The sequence below is a fragment of the Camelina sativa genome, chromosome 5 (assembly GCF_030686135.1).
Source record: "Camelina sativa cultivar CO46 ecotype springtype chromosome 5, ASM3068613v1".
In the NCBI taxonomy this organism is placed as follows: Eukaryota; Viridiplantae; Streptophyta; class Magnoliopsida; order Brassicales; family Brassicaceae; genus Camelina; species Camelina sativa.
In genome coordinates this window covers 8601456-8620019 of record NC_141884.1, presented here as the reverse complement: position 1 = coordinate 8620019, position 18564 = coordinate 8601456, and the positions used below count along the sequence as shown (strand labels likewise).

Sequence of the window (18564 nt, the reverse complement as noted above, 5' to 3'; positions counted from 1 at the left end):
AAACTATAAATTTTATTATTTTTAAAATGTAATGATATGTAATGATGTGTCAAGGTTCAACTTCAACAGTCTTCAATGTCAATGTTTATATTATCTATTTAAATTAGAATTAAGTGTATCATTACATATTATTATTCATTCAAAACCAAATACACCATTATTTATTTTCATTATATTTAATTATATCACTACATATTAAAATATATAAGAAAGACATATTTTTTTACAGTTTATTTGTGATACCTATCATCATTTAAAGTACAAAATTAAGATTAGACTATTTGATACTAGAATAATTTTAAGATATAATTTCAATCTTCTGAGCGAATTAATTTTTTTTTAACTTTTAGTGTTTATGGTTTAGATATCCAATATTATATGAGAAATTCTACGAATGTCATTTGAGTTCGTATTTTATCTCACCAAAAGGGATAGGATTAATCTATCAAAAGTTAAAGAGATGCTAATAATGCAATAACCAATTATAAAAGGGCAGTGCAAGTAATGTTCAATTGTATTATGCATATTTTGAAATGGAATGAATATCTCAAGCGATCAAGCCGCACGCCAAGCTCAAACAGCCCTCCCGCCATATGTCTTTCAACAATTATCTTATTGGATACTCGGCGATGGTTTTTTTTGCTAGACTATTTTTATTTATTTATTTTTGTTGTAAAATTAAAATCCCAATCCCACCCAACATACAATTATACAAATACTAGATGAGGACCTGTCCGATGTGCGGCTTTAAAGTTTTATAAATTAAATTAAATTAAACAAATATATATTAAAATTTGTTGTATGTTATTTATAAATTTTATTTCTGTTATAATACACTGATTTATATTTATTTACAAATCTTTTATGTATGTTACTATTAAAAGTATATTTTTTTACACCTAAATATAATATATATTACAAATATATTCTTTATTACCACCTAGAAAATGTCTATATGAACACATTAAGCTAACTATTTTACTTTCACTTCTGCATAGTTTTTTAATTACTAAAAGTGTTGGCTCAAAAAAGATTTTGAATAAAAAATATATTACATAATATACTAATCAGTGATGTATCATCACAATAATGCATGACCACCATGGAGAAAACCTCGGCTCCGTCCTCATCCCTTATGGAGAGAACCTTGCATCCAACCTCCTCTACCATGGAGAGAACCTTGGCTCCGCCTTCCTTCCTTGGGGAGATAACCTTGCGTCCAACCTCCTCCACCTTCCTCTCTTGGGGAGATAACCTTGTGTCCAACCTTCTCCACCATAGAGAAAACCTTGGCTCTGCCCTCCTCCTGTGTGGAGAGAAAATGTTCACGTCTTTTTGCTATCTCAAAATGGCTTGCTCCGACAACCAATGAAAGGAAAAACATTTTTCTAACGTCACAAATTTTTTTGATAGTAACTAAAGTTAAATTTCCCGATGCATTTGTGGAAGTGTCTTTGACACACCATGATGTAGCCTCTGTCTCTGTAATGCCTCAACCGCCACCTTGCTTAGTGAGTCCATGTCCACTCTCAGTCCATGGGCCCACCTTCCTAAGCGGGTCCTAAATCTATTCCTGGCCCGTGGACCCACCCATATTTGATTGCCGGTTTGTTACATCTGGGAGGCTTTAAAAACTTGTTTACCGACCCTAAAAATCAACAAATGATCTTTTCCTGTGTTTTGTCCTCATTCGCAATATATTACATAATATATTAATCATTAAAGTATCATCACAATAATGCATGACCACCATGGAGAAAACCTCGGCTCCGTCCTCATCCCTTATGGAGAGAACCTTGCGTCCAACCTCCTCTACCATGGAGAGAACCTTAGCTCCGCCTTCCTTCCTTGGAGAGATAACCTTGCGTCCAACCTCCTCCACCTTCCTCCTTTGGGGAGATAACCTTGTGTCCAACCTTTTCCACCATAGAGAAAACCTCGACTCTGCTCTCCTCCTATGTGGAGAGAAAATGTTCACATCTTTTTGCTATCTCAAAATGGCTTACTCCAACAACCAATGAAAATAAAAACCTTTTTTTAACGTCACAAATTTTTTTGATAGTAACTAATGTTAAATTTCCCGATGCATTTGTGGAAGTGTCTTTGACACACCATGATGTAGCATCTGTCTCTGTAACGCCTCAACCGCCACCTTGTTTAGTGAGCTCATGTCCACTCTCAGACCATGGGTCCGCCTTCCTAAGTGGGTCCTACATTTATTCTTGGTCGGTGGACCCACCCATATTTGATGGCTGGTTTGTTACGTCTAGGAGGCTTTAAAAACTTGTTTACCGACCCTAAAAATCAACAAATGATATTTTCCTGTGTTTTGTCCTCACTCGCACAGTTCCGATAATCACTTCCAGGAAGGTCACCCAACATGAAGTTCTCTCAGGACCCTTGACCGAAAAAATAAGTACATTTTGGTGACATATGTGGTCAAATCAATTTTTTAAACCTTTCTACAAACCAGGGTGTTAGAGTCTTTGAGCTCTTATGGATCTATCAACAACAATTTATGTTTTCCAATCTATATATCTATGTTTGTTGTAAGCTTGTGTTTTATTAGCTTATTTTATCCATCCATTAGGTTGATGAGCTTCTACTCGTTATCTCCATTTAGGATTGAATGAATAATGGTAACAATTATGTTTGCAAAAAAAAAGAATGACCAACCAATAATGGTTGAGAAATTAGAAGAAAAATAATTTGGCAAAATTAAAGAAACAACAGAAAATTATAAGTATGGTAATGTATGAATCCCAAATAATTCAAAAATAAAATATTGCTTCCCATTAAATTTTTTTTTCCAATTAAACACAGTTGAAAGCAGTGTTTTTGAATAAATTATTTAAATATGAGACGATCTATGTTTATATAGAAGTGAGTATTTACAAAATTTTGAATTAATAATTAACTGTATATTTTTCTTAATCCCTTTTTCTATTTTTTTTGTAGATAACTTAAAATTACAAATAAGTAAATAATATTATCATTTCGAATTTTATGAAATATATATATATATAATCTCCTTATAATTGTTTTCAAAAACTTTGTTTTTATAAATTCTGTAATTTTTGATAATTATCCTTTTATATTATTAATATTTTTTTAAACAAAATATTTTATTTTTTTTGTAATCAAATTATTCTTATTAAAAATTAATTTTTACATATGTCAAAATATGAGATTGATAACTTGACACATGTTAAAATCTTGTCAATGGCTAATTTTCAAAATCCAACTTTATATAATAAGATTTTATTCCGCTTCACCAAAGAAAAAGTAAATTATTACTACCAAAAAAATAGAAAAAGTAAATTATTACTACCAAAAAAAATAGAAAAAGTAAATTATTAGAATAGATAAAAAGGTAGGCTTAACCTAACTTGGTAGACAAGGAACAGAGTTAGAGAATCAGAGAGAGAAGAAGAGATGACATCTCCAGGAGACGTCGACTGGTCGGAGATGTGTCCCGATGCCATGCAACTGATTCTCGAAAGCTTAAGCTGTTCAGATTTTCATCGAGCAAGAATCGTTTGTTCAAAGTGGTACTCTGTTTCGAAATCATGCGTTGCAGGATTATGGAATAGGTATCCATGGCTGATACTTTTCCCGCAAAAAATTTCCGACTCGAAACCTTTCAAGGATTATTTTAGGCTGTTCGATCCTCGAGAAGGAAAGACTTACATGATAAGATATCTCGGGGACAAATTGTTCGAGAGCCGTAGCCTCGCGAGTCATGGTAATTGGATACTGATGATGAATCCGAGTCTCGATTTCTACGTCTTGAACGTGTTTACCTGCGAGAGAATCGATCTTCCGTCTCTATCACTCCGAGGTCAAGTCAGATTCCAAAGAAAAGACGGTGGTGGGATTTTCCTCGAACACCCTAGGTTTAATCGTGAGACGATCATCAACAGGCATATCGAGACGGCTGTTTTGTGGATTGATGAGAAAGCGAAAGATTTTGTCGTTAGTTGGATTTACAATGCTCAGTACTTGTTCTCATACAAGAAAGGAGATGATTCTTGGTGGCACCTTGAAGGAGCAAAGTGTTTACATATGGCTTACAAGGACCAGAAGCTCTGTGTTTATACCTCTGATCATCTCATCAAGATTTTTGATTACTCTGGTGATATCCCGGTAGAGATCATCGAAGAAAACCCTTATTTGAATCATCCGTTTTACTATGATCCGAAACCGTGGGAATACATTTGGAAGAGGAGATTAACGATCACGACTTCAGGAGATGTTCTAATCATTCTGAGCTTAAAAGGAGTCCTTGAGTACCAAGAGAAACCTTTGTTCTACATCTTTAAGATGAATCTAAAAGGCAAGGAATGGGAACGAGTAGATTCTCTGGGCAATGAGATATTGGTTTTTGGTGATGGGATCACATTGGCAGTAGCATCAGGTAAAGAAGAGATTCGTGGAGGAGTCATCTATTTCGTTCCTGATGATGTTTGGCCGGAGGCGGCCAATAATGACCGCTGCCTTTGATCTTGCAACAACCAAAATAAGATGGACTCTACCTCTACGTTATTATTACGTGTCCAACATTCGCTATCGCTGGATTGTTCCAGGGATCTGTTAAGAATGTATCAACCGCGATTCCTTTTTTAGTTTCCAATTTTATTTCTATTTATTTATTTCATTACTCTTTGGTGACTAATGTGACTCAACTAGTCCCTCTGGGTTAAATGGCTTGACCATATTTGCTCAAAGGCAAATCTTTCTGGCTCTGCAAGGAGGTTGCGGCTGCAGGATCATGGATATGGAGGAAACTACTTAAGTATAGGGCATTGGCTGCATCTTTTTGTAAAGTTGAAGTATGCAACGGCAAGCATTATTCTTTTTGGTATGATAACTGGTCTCCATTGGATCCATTGATTGACATTACGGGAGATAGAGGGCTCATTGACTTAGGGATCACTCGGCACATGACCTTGGACCAAGCATGGTCTACCCGACATCGACGTCGACACCGACTAAACAATCTAAATCTGATCGAAGACGCCTTACACTCGCAATATCAGACTAGAACGTCACCTTCGGGGACATCTGATAAAATTGGAACGATACAGAGAAGATTAGCATGGCCCCTGCGCAAGGATGACACGCATAAATCAAGAAACGGTCCAAATTTTTGAACCACTCATAGGTGGGCCAGTGGTAGGATGGATTTCGGGTTGAGGGTGAGATTCCCAATACTCCCGGGTTTGAATTCCCACGGCTGCAAACACCTTAAGTGGCCACCGCAGAAAAATTTAACATTGGGCTATGCGGCCTCCAGGAACCACTCTTGCTGCCTTCGGGACGCACGCCAAGCCTTCGGGCTAGTGGGCTAGTTAGGGCCCACTAGACTTTGGATACCTGGATTATCAAAAATATATATATATATATATATATATATATATATATATATATATATATATATATATATATCTGACTAGAACAGAACAGCCTGACCTCGTACTATGGCGAGGGAAGAATGATACGTACAAGGCTACATTTTCTACCACTGATACTTGGAACCATATACGTCCTCCTTCTCCCATCGTCCCGTGGCACCATAGCATATGGTACAAGCATGCGACCCCTAAGTATGCCTTTTGCCTCTGGTTAGCGATCCAAAATCGATTATCCACTAGCGAGAGAATGAGCCGCTGGACCAGAGGAGACTCTGGCAACTGTGTTCTGTGTCTGAACTGCTTAGAAACTAGAGATCACCCCTCTTTTTTTCCTGCAGCTACTCTTCTAAAGTTTGGGCAGCTCTGGCCAAGGGGGTGTTCAAGGGTAACTATTCCACGACTTGGCAAACGATACTTAATTTAACTTCAGGAATTCAACAGGACCGCCAACATGGTTTCCTCTCTCGGTATATTCTTTAACTTGCGGTTCACTCGATATGGCGGGAACGAAATGGTCGTAGGCATGGCGAACCTCCGCTAAATGCAGAGCAACTAGTATGACGGCTTGATAAACAAATTCGAAACCAGTTACTACGATGGGTGATCGACGTTATGATGACGGTTTACTAATTACTACTATGGCTGAGTTCTAGAAGCTGATCTTGTTTTCTTTAACTTTCAGTTTCTTTTATGCTCCATTTATATAGTTTGTTAGGCTAAACATTCAATCACACGATGCACTATTTGTACCAACGTTTTTATCCTTTTGAATATAATTTAACATTACATTAAAAAAAAAAAAAAAGACTTAACTAGTTAAGCAGAGTTTTCAAGAATCATAGTATCTAGTTTTTGTGTTACATCATTATAAATATATATATTCCTGCGGCAAATCATTCATCTACTAACCTCAGCCATGTGCTTGTTTACCCCACATCAGTTCTCAATCTGTAAGGATACAGTTTCATAGTCATGATCTGAAGTTTGTTGCAGTCAGAGCCGTCTCTAAGTTAATAAAAGCCATAATCAAATTAAAATAAAAGGGTTGTTTTGCTAATAAAAGGGCTGTTTTGCTAATAATAAAAGGGCACTCATTCCCACTAACATAAACAAATGCCACTAGACTAAACACATTTTTTGGAAAACAAGACCAAATGTTGTATATAAAATACACCGCATAAAATAAGGTCACAAGCTCATGCTTTATGAGCTTGGCCTTTGGGCCGGCTCTGGTTGCAGTCTAGGGCAGAGCCTTTTCAATATTCAAAAGACACAAATATTAATGGATTCAATACTATGTTTTTAAAATTGTTATGATTTTATTATATTGTAGAAAAAATCCAAATCTCATTTGAAACCATTATATTTAGACTTAACTAAGAAATTCTCTAGAGGGGAGTATTGAACTTGTATTTGGTAGGATTTTAATATTTTAGAATTTTGAAAGATTTGATTGAGTTTTTAGGAGATTTGATTATTTTTTTAAAGTTTTTCTATTTAAAAAACAAGAAAATGAATGTGATTCTATGAGATTTTGTTATTAAACTTTGGATGATTTTAGAATATTTATAGCAAAGATAAATTTACTTTTTGTTAATAAAAGGCACGACTACAGATTTTATGCACAAAAAGCATGAAGGAGTAGAGTGAGCTCTACGACCAGCTTCCGTGTGATAGAAGCTCATCAAGTCGATGTAATCAAAGGGTCTGAAGACTCGTGGATGCTTCTCGTCAATAAGTTCTTTTGGTGAATCTATGGTATAACCTGCTTTTGGAATCATGAACAATCATGCTGAGTATCTCGTCTTCTTTTTCTCCGTTACCCTAACTCGGTGATACGGAGGAGGGATTCTACCATTCCTAAGAGCATGGGCATTGGTGTATACTTGGTTTTGGTCCCCCAAGTATAATAATATTATTTTGAGAGTTTCTTATTTTTGGTATGAGCATTGGTGTATACTTGTATTTGGTCCCCCGATTAAATTAATAATATTTTCAAAATTTAGAAATTTTATTTAACTTAAAAAAACAAATACAGAAAACATAAAACATAAAACATAAAACATAAAAAGGAAAACAAACATTTTATTCAAGTCATAGAAATTTTAAAATTAATCTTCATTATCTTGAAGATGTCAAAATTTAGTCCAAATATGCTCAATCAAATCCTGTTTTAGTTGGTCATGGGCTTGTTTATCCCGAAGTCTTGTTTAACGAGTAATCGTAGTGCTGATATTTGAACCCACACCGGCGGCACTAACGGTATATGTTTGATCCACATGTTCTCCTTGTTGAAATTCAGAAACAATGTTTCGGTAATTGTATGCATGGCGTTCATCTTCGACAATCATATTATGGAGTATTATGCATGATCTTATAACATTTGCCATTTTGTATTTATCCCATAACGAGATGGATTTTTAATAACGGCAAATCTAGCTTGCAAGACTCCAAATGCACGCTCAACATCTTTCCGCACAGCTTCTTGTTTTTTAGAAAAGAGAGATTTTTTCATACCTTGTGGAAGTCGGATAGATTGAATAAAAGTGGCCCAATTTGGATAAATCCCATCAGTGAGATAGTACGCCAAATTGTGCTCCCTTCCGTTGACAACGTAGTTGACTTCCGGAGCTTGACCGGTTATTATGTCATCAAAAACATTAGATCGATCAAGAATATTAAGATCGTTCATAGTACCTGGAGCTCCAAAAAAGGCATGCCATATCCAGAGGTCATACGAAGCTACCGCTTCCAACACGATTGTAGGTTTTCCGGTTGACCGTGAATACATGCCTTTCCTAGCAGTGGGACAATTCTTCCACTCCCAATGCATACAGTCAATGCTCCCAATCATCCCGGGAAATCCACGCTGTTCATTCTGATAGAGTAGTCTTTCTAGGTCCTCCGGCGTTGGACGTCTTAGGTATTCATCTCCAAACACTTGGATGATGCCGGCAGTAAACTTGTGCAAACATTTCCGAGCTGTTGAAGCACCAATTCGTACATACTCGTCAACACTGTCAGACGAAGTACCATATGCCAATTGACGAATTGCTGCAGTACATTTTTGTATAGGTGATAGACTAGCCCGTCCGGTAGCATCTTGGGTTTGGCGGAAATATTCGATTTCGGTAGAGAGACGTTCCATAATACGCATGAACAATGGCTTGTGCATGTGAAACCGACGCCGGAATAAATATTCTGGAAATGTTGGAGTGTCACTGAAATAATCATTCCAAAGATTATTGTGGCCTTCTTCCCGGTTTCGCTCGATAAGTATCCTCTCGTTTGGCTGGTTTGGTTCCGGAATAATATGCGAAGCATCATAAATATTTTCTAAATAAGCATCAAAATTATCACCATCATCTCCTTGGTAGTGATAATGAACATCATCTCCTTGGTAGTGATAATGGTTTGAAGATGATCCCATATTAAAGAAAAAATTATTGGAAAGAGTAAACTTGTGTTTAAGAGAAAGAGAGAGCTTGTAAAGAGAAAAGAATGAGATAGTGTGAATGTTTTTTGGCAAATTGATCTGAACGCATATATATAATGAAAGGCAAATTGATCTTCTATGTGCACCCCGTGATTGCATTTTTGTTTGGTGTTGCATTTTGCTCTGATTGAGCTAACAATCCCGTGATTGAAATGTACATCCTTTACGTGTTTAACAGGTACATAATGCCAAGCAATCACAACACGTGAGTTATATAACTTTTACAAGTATCAGAACCCAAGTCATTACAAAACAGGATTGATATACACACATCCGAGTAGTACAATCCGTGAGTTATTACATGTCTGTGAGTTATACAACTCTTACACATCCGTGAGTTATACAACTCTTACACATCCGAGTTATTACATGAACAATATACCAAACAGACATAAAACAATAGCCATTACACCAACAACCAGGACATCAATTACATTTCTAAACCTATTCTCTTTACGTAGCTCAGAGAAAGCATTTTCCAACATTACCAGCTTCTGTTCTGTGGCATAACTCTGATCCCTAACATGATTGATATCTGATTCATAGTCATTGAATAATGTTAAATAATCTACCTTCTGCGACATCACTTCATATCTTCTATCCGCATCTCTCATCTCCTCCATTACAGCGACATCCCACCACTTATGAATATGCATCTCTCCATCATCAACATTTGGGCATGTGAAGAACCTACAAAATGTCAACCAGAATACGCGTGAACAATGAACAAACCAAGTTATTACGCATAAACTTGGATCATACAAAAGCCAAGTAAACTCATATATGAAATCATACCTTCTGTTGTAGCTGTTGGACAAAATAGGATGAGCTCCACAGTAACAAACTTTGGGGAATCCATGCTCCACCTCGGGTTGAGGTGGGTATTGACTCGACTCAACCGTGAACCTCAACGCACTCTCTGCTTGATCCTGTAGAATCAAAGCCTCTATTTCTCGATCCGCGGTATCCTCTGAGTACCTACCATACTCATATGATGAGTCAGGCTGAGAGTAGCTATAGTCTTGGCCCATTTCTCAAGAACCCTGAAGATAAAAGAAACAAGCAATGTAATTAATTGACTTAATACTTTGGTTAATACTTTCATTACTACTTACGCATAAACTTATATCATACAAAAGCCATGTTATTACGCATAAACTTATATCATACAAACCAAGTTATTACGCATAAACTTATATCATACAAAAGTCAAGTAAACTTGTGCAAACATCACTTTAAAACATAGAATACAAAAGCCAAGTAACTAAAACACGAAATACAAATCAAACAGGACATACAAATGCATAGAAACTTTAGCAAGAAGTACAAACAACAAACACATATCTAGTTTCTCAGAAATACTGAGACACTATCTTGTTCATAATAATTTCTTCACTCGCATTCAAGGGTTCTTTTTTGGCTAAGAGAGTGTCTAGGATGGCCAGCTTTTGTAGTTTCTCCTTCTCAGCCAATTCCTCTTTCTTGACATCCCACATGCTCTTATACTCAGCAAGACTCTTCGTGTTTGTGGACTGAGAATTGTTTCTTTTCACCTTTGCAGCTTTGACCCCTTCTGGCCTATCCTCACAGTTCTCAACATTGCAGCTTGATGATTGTGAACCTTCGGCAGCTGGTTTTCTCTTTGTTGCAGGCTGAGATGGAGGCGTGTTAATAGCATTAAGGCTTAGCCATTTCTGCTCATTCTTTAACAGACACCAACAATGTTCAAGGTTGAACCTCTTGTTATGCTCAGTGAAGTAGATTTCATGTGCATTCTTTAGGATATCAATTTCCGAATGCCCAGAACTGTTCAGTCTCTCTGCAGTAGCCATTGCCGCACAAAACTTGTTAGTTTGGTCATTTATCTTGTGCCAACGCTGCTTGCAATGTGTCACCAGCATCTGTTCCCCACTATTTCTAGCATGAGGAGTGTCAGCATAGTACCGGCTAATCCTCGTCCAGAAGCTTCCTCCCTTTTGTTGATTAGACACAATGGGATCCTTTGAAGTGTTGAACCATGCAGAGATCAGTACTTCATCATCAGCAGGTGCCCATGTATTTCTCTCCTTGCGCTCCACTCGTGTATCTTGAGAAAGAGGTGGCGCCTCAGAAGGTTGGGAGCTGAAAGCAGGCATTTGTGAGCTGTTCTGTCCAGAAGGTTGATAACTTTCAAAACGAAAGTTTTCATCTCTACCAACGGATTCTTGACTGTTAAGCAAGTTTAAGTAAGAAGAAGACTGATAATATGGATTCGTAGAATCCATATGAAAATACTTAGAGAATGAGTATATAGTAGAAGGAATTAGCTAAGAGAATGAGTATGGAATAGAAGGGATTAGCTAAGAGAATGAGTATAGAAAAGAAGGGATTAGCTAAGAGAATGAGTATAGAAGATAATTAGAGAATGAGAGAGATTTATAATGGAAATAGTGAGAAGTTGGTTGGGGTTTAATAAGTAAAAAGGTAACTTGCAATAAGTTACAACACATAATGAGCTAACAACCACAGTCTAATCACAATTTATGACAAGTACAATTCAAAAACAGCTATGAAGTACTCGTTAATGGCTCATTCAATTTAAAGATGGCAAAAACGGATATGAAGTTGGTATTACTATCTACACGGTTGGTGTCTTTAATTACAAGTACATAGTACATGAACAATACGCATGAACAATGAACAAACCACACAAAAATGCTAATGAACAATGAACAAATACGCATGAACAATGAACAAACCACACATAAATGCTAATGAACAATGAACAAATATGCATGAACAATGAACAAACCACACAAAAATACGCATGAACAATGAACAAATACGCATGCACAATGAACACACCACACAAAAATGTCACCCAACAAGAAACCATAATCAAGAATCAAGCATACCAATTAACAATTGCTTTAGCAATTACTAGTTAGACCAAGCTATACACAAAGACTACCAATTAACCAAACTTTAGCTACCAATTACTAGTTAGAACAAGCTATACACAAAGACTACCAATTAACCAAACTTTAGCAATTAACCAAACTTTAGCTACCAATTAACATAACTTTAGCTAAATCGATAATCCTACACAAAAAGCTATGAACAAGCTATACACAAAGACTAACCCTGAAGCAAATCATATATATCTCAAATTGGAGGAAGAAAACATACCTTAAATTTCGCACAATTGAACCGCCAGAGAAGCTTCGGGAGACACAGAATTTGGAGATCGTCTTGCAATTGGTGGTCCTTCGTCGCTGTCGAGATGGAAGGGAGGATTTGAAAACTTGCTCTCAAGATTTCGTCCGGTCTTAACCCTACCCAAAGACGCCGGACAAGCTACGGAGGACAGAGAATTTGGAGATAGGCGTGAAATCGGTGGAAAAGCCCTCTCGAGATTTCGTCCCGTGAAATCAGTGGAAAGCCCTCTGGACAAGCCGTCGCCGTCGAGATGGAAGGGAGAATTCGAAAAGCCCTCTCGAGATTTCATCCCGTCTAAAGACGCCGGACAAGCTACGGGAGACACAGAAGGTGGAGATAGGCTTGAAATTGGTGAAATCGGTGGAACAGAGGAAGACATCCACGAGGGAATTCCGTCGCCATCGAGAAATGAGAGAGAAATCGAAAATAAATCTCTCCATCCTTCGTCGATTGTTAACCCTACCAATAGACCAACGCCAATCACAAGCTTCCACGTCTCCAAGTCGACGATAGAAAAACGTCGCGTTTTAAGAATCGTTTTTTGGGTTTTTGGCTTTTTTTAATTTTTTTTTTTAAAAAAAAATTAGGGGACGGTTGAAGAATACACCGATACACATGCTCTAAGTGCCTGCAACATCACCAGGAACATGAAGCTATTCCTTCTTTTTTTTCTTTTGTAACATGACGATATCATGTAAAAGCAAACAAAAACAGAACAACCAATCATGATAGAAGAAAGAGAAACCTTAAGTGAGAGAGGGCCGGGGTGAAAGTGATTGGAGCAAATGAAATTAACCGAGGTTAGTGTTGAGATTAACCTGCAACAAAAAGAGAAAAGAGATAGTGAGAAGAAGCACAAGAAGAAGATGACAAAACAAAGTCTATAAGAACCTAACAAGCAAAGGTTAGACAAAAACCAAGGTGGGAGATTCATAAATTAAAATCATATACAACTCAACAACACTTTTCCTCTAGAACCTAGAACACAACATGAGTATATTAATACATTTTCGGGAATTAGACTCCAGTCTTTCATGTAGCGAAGAAGCTTCAAAGCATCTGAGAATGGTAGAGCCTACACACTCCAAAAGAGGAAAAAGCGTTAACAGCAGCTCACTCTCCACAGTTCCCTCGACACGACATGAGTTCCTAAATATATCTCGAAATCGTGAACAGCAGAAGTGATGATTTGCAAAAGAGAGAGAGTGATCATTAAAAGTTAATATAAGTAATCAAAGAACATTAGCAATTAAAGAGAGAGAGTGATGATTAAAATTTTTTTTTTTTTTTTTTTTTTTTTGATGATTAAAAATTAATATAAAAGCAGAAGGGGGATTTTGAATCATACTCAAAGTTGTCATGAAGAGTGGCGATGTCATGATGATCTGGGAATTTAGAGATGTGAAAATTTGAAATCAGATATAACTGAGAGAGAAAGATAGAGAAAGGAGAGGATGAAGGAGGGAAGAAGAGGAAACCTGTAGATATTTCAATTGCCGAGAGTGAAACGAGAGAGGAAGCCTTTAAAAAACTGAAAATCCTTTAAAAAACTACCTTAGAAGGTGTGATTTCAACTAAAAAACAAAAGAAGTCTCATAGAATCATGCAAAATATCAGTTTTTAAAAAAATTGTGAATGTTGAATAACAGTAGATTTCAAATAAGTTTTATAAATCATTGATTGAATAACCAGTGATTGTAGAGTAGTTTAAATAACTTACATAAATTCAAGTTGAATAGCATAGAATTTTAAAAGATTTTATAAAATCATCAAATGAATAACATAGGATTTAAGAATGCTCTAAAATCTTTTAAAATACCAAGTTCAATACCCCTCTAAAATATTAAGTTTTTTAAAATCAAATTTAAAATCACTAGTTTAATAACGTTAAATTTCTTAGGATTCTTTAAAATCTATGATTTAATAACATAGAATTTGTTATGTTTATCCTCTAATAGTTCTCTCGTATCTCCAAACTAAACCCTAAATTATTTTACATTCATATGAATTCTTTTTCTTTTACGTGGGACGACACGACAATGTCTGAAAATCATGATTGGTCAAATCTTTGTCCGGATCTCTTGCGATCGATCTTCACACTACAAGAAAACATGGATTTTCCGACTATAAAAACAGTCACTAAACAGTCGCAAACTACTTAGTTACGACTGATTGGCGACTGAAATACGTAGTCGCTAAACAGTGCATCGCTAAAATAATCAGTCGCCAAACAGTCGACACGGAGCTACTAATTGGCGACTGATAATTGTGGTCGTTCTTCCCTCGCCAGACAGTCGCTAAAGTTGTGACTGAATTTGCAACGCTTTAGCGACTGATCTGGTTACTCATTTGCGACTGTTTTGGTTATTGTTTTGTGTACGTTTCGGTGACTGTTTTACGACTGTTTAATTATCATGTTTTTAAAAATATTCTGGTAAAAACGAATTATTTGATTTTGTAATACCAAAACTGATTATGAAAACTATAACTAAATCATAACAAACATGAAATTAAACAAACACATAAGTTTAATTTTACATCCATCATTGTAGTTGTAGAAAACATCCAAACATAACAAGAGTACAAGTCACATATATTACAAAAGTTTTCATAATCATAAAGGAAGGAGGGATAGTGAAGGAACCTAACTTTGAACATCAAAAAGGTTTGGGTCATTGGTTTGAGACTCGAGGAAGGCGACATAGTTTGGGTTAGTCTTGAGGAAGCTCACCAAGCGTGAGATCTCTGCTTGTTGCTCAGATGCAACCCGTAAAGCCTCAGCTGCAACCCGTGAAGCCTCTGCGTCACGCTCTGCTTGTAGAGCTGCTTGTTTCTCTATTTTGCGGTTTGCTTCTTCAAGCTGCTGTTGCAGGCTTGTGAAAGCAGAAGAGCTTCCAGGGAACTTCCGCTTCCCGTTGATGTAACTCCCTAGGCTTCCAACCCCAAAGTATATTCCTCTATCGTTTATGAAAGTAGACTGCATAACAAAATAGAGAAAAAGTTAACATCATTACTTACCAGTGAAAAACTTACGTAATGATGCATATTAGAAAGAAGCAACATTACCTGAAGAAAGAGCTCATCATCCTCCTCGTGAGATAGCTCCGATCGACGTGATGTACCATCAGCTTGGTCGTCATTGTCCAGAGCAGCCAACTTAGCTTCCCTTTTTTGCTTATATGCCTCATGAACTGCTTGCGCCTTCTTATCCACAAAAGTCCCTCTTTTTTGGTATGAGTCCTAATGAAAACTTCAGGAATAGTTGGCGGTCTTCCCAATTCCACTTCCTGAAAAGTTAGATAATGAAAAGGTTAGATAATAAACCATCTGATGTAACTTATTAAACAATGAAAAGGATAACTCACCATCTCTTGTTCGATTTGTAAATAAGACTTCGGCCCTGATACATGCTTGTGAGGGCCAAGACCATTACGGTCAGACATTCGAGCTGTTGAAGTGGTTTCACTCTTTGCCATGGCTTCTTTTGTGTTCCAATAGTCACACATTTCTTTCCAAAGAGTTTTCTCAATCCAACTCGGTTTTGCTTCATCTCGCTGAGCTGCTGCCTTGGAAACCATGTCTTTCATACAGTTTTGACAAATGGTATAGAAATTTTGTTGAACCACACCGGTTAGTGAGGGATCCCAGGTGTGTGTTTTCTACAAAAGAAGACTAGTGTTAGTGATAAAAAAAACCAAAAAAAAAAACTATAAATACAGAAATCAAATTGAAAAGAGTAGAAGTTTACCGCAAATTCCAAGAAGTAGTTTTCTCTTCTTGCAATAGGAACACAACCCCAACTGTGGACCATCAAACTTGTTTGTAAACACTTTTTGTTGTGAAACACTTAGTGGACTCACTAGACCGGCCCATATACTAGCCATGGAGTCTCGGTCCATCGGCCATACTCAGTCCATACAGCTTCGGCCCATTAGCCGAAGCCTTACTCGGCCCTTAATCCTTAAGTCGGTTTAACCCTAGACATTGTATTCTACTATATATATATGCATGTAATCCTTGGGAATTATCAATAAGAAACACAAGAGCTTTATCCCTAAACTCTACTTTCATAACACGTTATCAGCACGAGTCTCTAACCCTAAAACCCTAATAGGCAGCCGCCGATTCTTCTTCTCCTTCCAAACCCTAAACCGCCTCTTGTTCTTCACCTCCTTCGAGATTCTCTCTTGATCTCGAAGTTCTTTCTGTTGATACTCGAGCATCCTTAGCTCGAGATCAATTTTTCATAAAACCCTATCGAGGTTTACACGGTTACTTGGTTCGGGGGTGAGTTCGCGCGCAAGGAGTAGTTCGCGGGAAGCAGTTCGAGTTTGCGGGAAGGAGTTCGAGTTCGTGGGAAGCTGTTCGAGGTTCGTGGTTCGTGATATCTGAGGTCTTTAGCTCCCAGATCATATCCGGTCAGAATCCTAAGGTGTTAAGGTAAACAATATCAAACTCTCTCAAAACCTTATGACCGAATTTGAACCTAAAACTATCGGACCATTAAAACATCCAAGTTACAATCTAACAAACTTTAAATTTCCCTAAATCTTAAAACTTAAAATCAGATTGTTAGGGTTGTTAGATTGATTGAGAATTGCACCATATACATCAAGCTTTGAAATCCGAATTGGTTATTTGAATAGTCTAAGATTGCTTGAATTGTTATGTTGCATAAGAACCTAGAATTGATGTTGTTAGGATCATAAGATAGGATTTGATCTAACTGTTCTAGGAGAATTGAAACTTGGATTGATCATGCATATAGAAATCGAAATTGTTTAAGATGATTGAATCGGCTGCATGATTTTCGAACTAGCATTATTCTAGGATTGAATCCGATTAAGAGGAATAATTTTGTTAAATTTCCATAATTGTTAAACTTGATTTCGGAATTAAAATATATTAGAGATAAGTTTCTAGACTAATTTAGCAATTATCCTAAGTTGTTAAAATATTAAATCCTAGAGTAAAAAGGAAACTTAAGAAAAAGGAAATCCTATTTAAGATTGTTGCATGCATTAGTCTATTTGCTTTTGTTGTCTTGCATGCATGAATTTAAACCTAAAACCAAATATGGAAAGGCATGGTTCGATCTAAAATATCGCATGGCCTAAGGCATGGTTCGATCTCAAATATCGCATGTCCTATTGATTGAGTGCATGGTTCGATCTCAAATATCGCATGCTAATATTCGGATGTCTGTTTCTGTTTTATGCAGATGGCAAGCCTTAAGAGCTTAGACTATCCAGTCTTGAATGCTTCTGGTGACAATTACTTGCTATGGGCAATGAACACCAAGATCAACTTGAAGTCAAAAGACTTGTTCGAGTGTGTCGAAGAGGGTAACAAGACCTCGGACAAGAATAAGAACAAGTGTATCCAGCATATGCATCACCACATTGCTGAGAGTCTCAAGAACCAGTACCTATTTATTGAGGACCCTCTCGACCTTTGGACAACGCTTAAACGGCGATATGGGCACCAGAAGACGGTGCTCCTTCCAAAGGCCGAGTATGAGTGGAAACACCTAAGGATCCAGGATTTCAAAACCCTGGACGAATATAATTCTGAGCTTTTTAGGATTGTCTCAGTCCTTAGGCTGTGTGGTACGGTGGTTACGGAGAAGGAGCTAATTGATAAGACTTTGTCTACCTTTAGCCCTAATAACATGGTTCTTCAGCAACAATACCGGCAAACAAAGTATACCGAGTATGGGGCACTAAATGAGGTGTTACTGCTAGCTGAGCAGAACAATGAGCTGTTGCTGATGAATAGTGCTATGAGACCTCCTGGTACAGCCCCATTACCAGAAGCACACAAAGTGGATTTGGGAAAGAAAAACCCTGCAGAGCCTAAGGAGCCCAAAGAGCCCAAAGAGACCAACTACGTCCACAGAGAAAGACACTACGGCCGTGACCGTGGTGGGAGAGGACGTGGTGGTCGAGGAGGCCAGGCAGGCCGCGGACGCGGTGGTAGAGGCTGTGGTGTCTCCAAGCCACAAGCTAAGTCAAAATCGGGTTGTCACCGATATGGTATGGCAAACCACTGGATGAGAAACTGCAGAACTCCCAAACATCTTATTGATGCATATCAAGAAAGTTTGAAGAAAAACCCAGAAGCTAACTTGGTGCATCTCGATGATGAAGGAGACTTCGATCATGAGAATGATGACCTCCTTGAGACTTCTGACCTCTTCAAAGAGGATGAATGAATTTTCGGTTTTAATTTGGTTTAATTTATGCTTTGATTGATTTCTATGTATTGGATAATTTATTTGGTTTAAATTCAAGGATTTATTTTATTTTATAAATTATTTGCCTTATTGAGTTAAAACACAAATGTTGTTTTATAGAAATGGCTGAGGATATGAGTGAACTAGTGGTGGACAGTGGTTCCAACCACACTATTTTAAGAGATAAAAGATATTTTATAAACCTCACCATGAAAAGTGCC

At 37.2% G+C, this 18564-nt stretch overlaps 2 protein-coding genes, 1 non-coding gene and 2 pseudogenes across 3 annotated transcripts; 3 read left to right on the top strand and 2 right to left on the bottom strand.

Moving 5' to 3' along the window:
• Positions 1-3222: 3222 nt before the first annotated feature.
• Positions 3223-5153, top strand: LOC104789031 (putative F-box protein At2g33200 pseudogene; annotated as a pseudogene).
• Positions 5048-5151, top strand: LOC147943408 (U6 spliceosomal RNA). Its single transcript, XR_015558698.1, has one exon. It is a non-coding gene; the product is annotated as a U6 spliceosomal RNA (small nuclear RNA).
• Positions 5154-7811: 2658 nt separating the features above from the next.
• Positions 7812-8844, bottom strand: LOC147943407 (uncharacterized; annotated as a pseudogene).
• Positions 8845-10262: 1418 nt separating this feature from the next.
• Positions 10263-11174, bottom strand: LOC104789030 (glutathione S-transferase T3-like). The gene has a single exon (XM_010514782.2). It carries the CDS (start codon positions 11172-11174, stop codon positions 10263-10265), a length of 912 nt encoding a protein of 303 aa, XP_010513084.2.
• Positions 11175-17329: 6155 nt separating this feature from the next.
• LOC147943406 (uncharacterized) lies at positions 17330-18164 on the top strand. Its single transcript, XM_087512229.1, has 2 exons — positions 17330-17839; positions 17961-18164. The coding sequence occupies exons 1-2, from the start codon at positions 17330-17332 to the stop codon at positions 18162-18164; spliced, it is 714 nt and encodes a 237-aa protein (XP_087368355.1).
• The last annotated feature ends 400 nt before the right edge of the window (positions 18165-18564 follow it).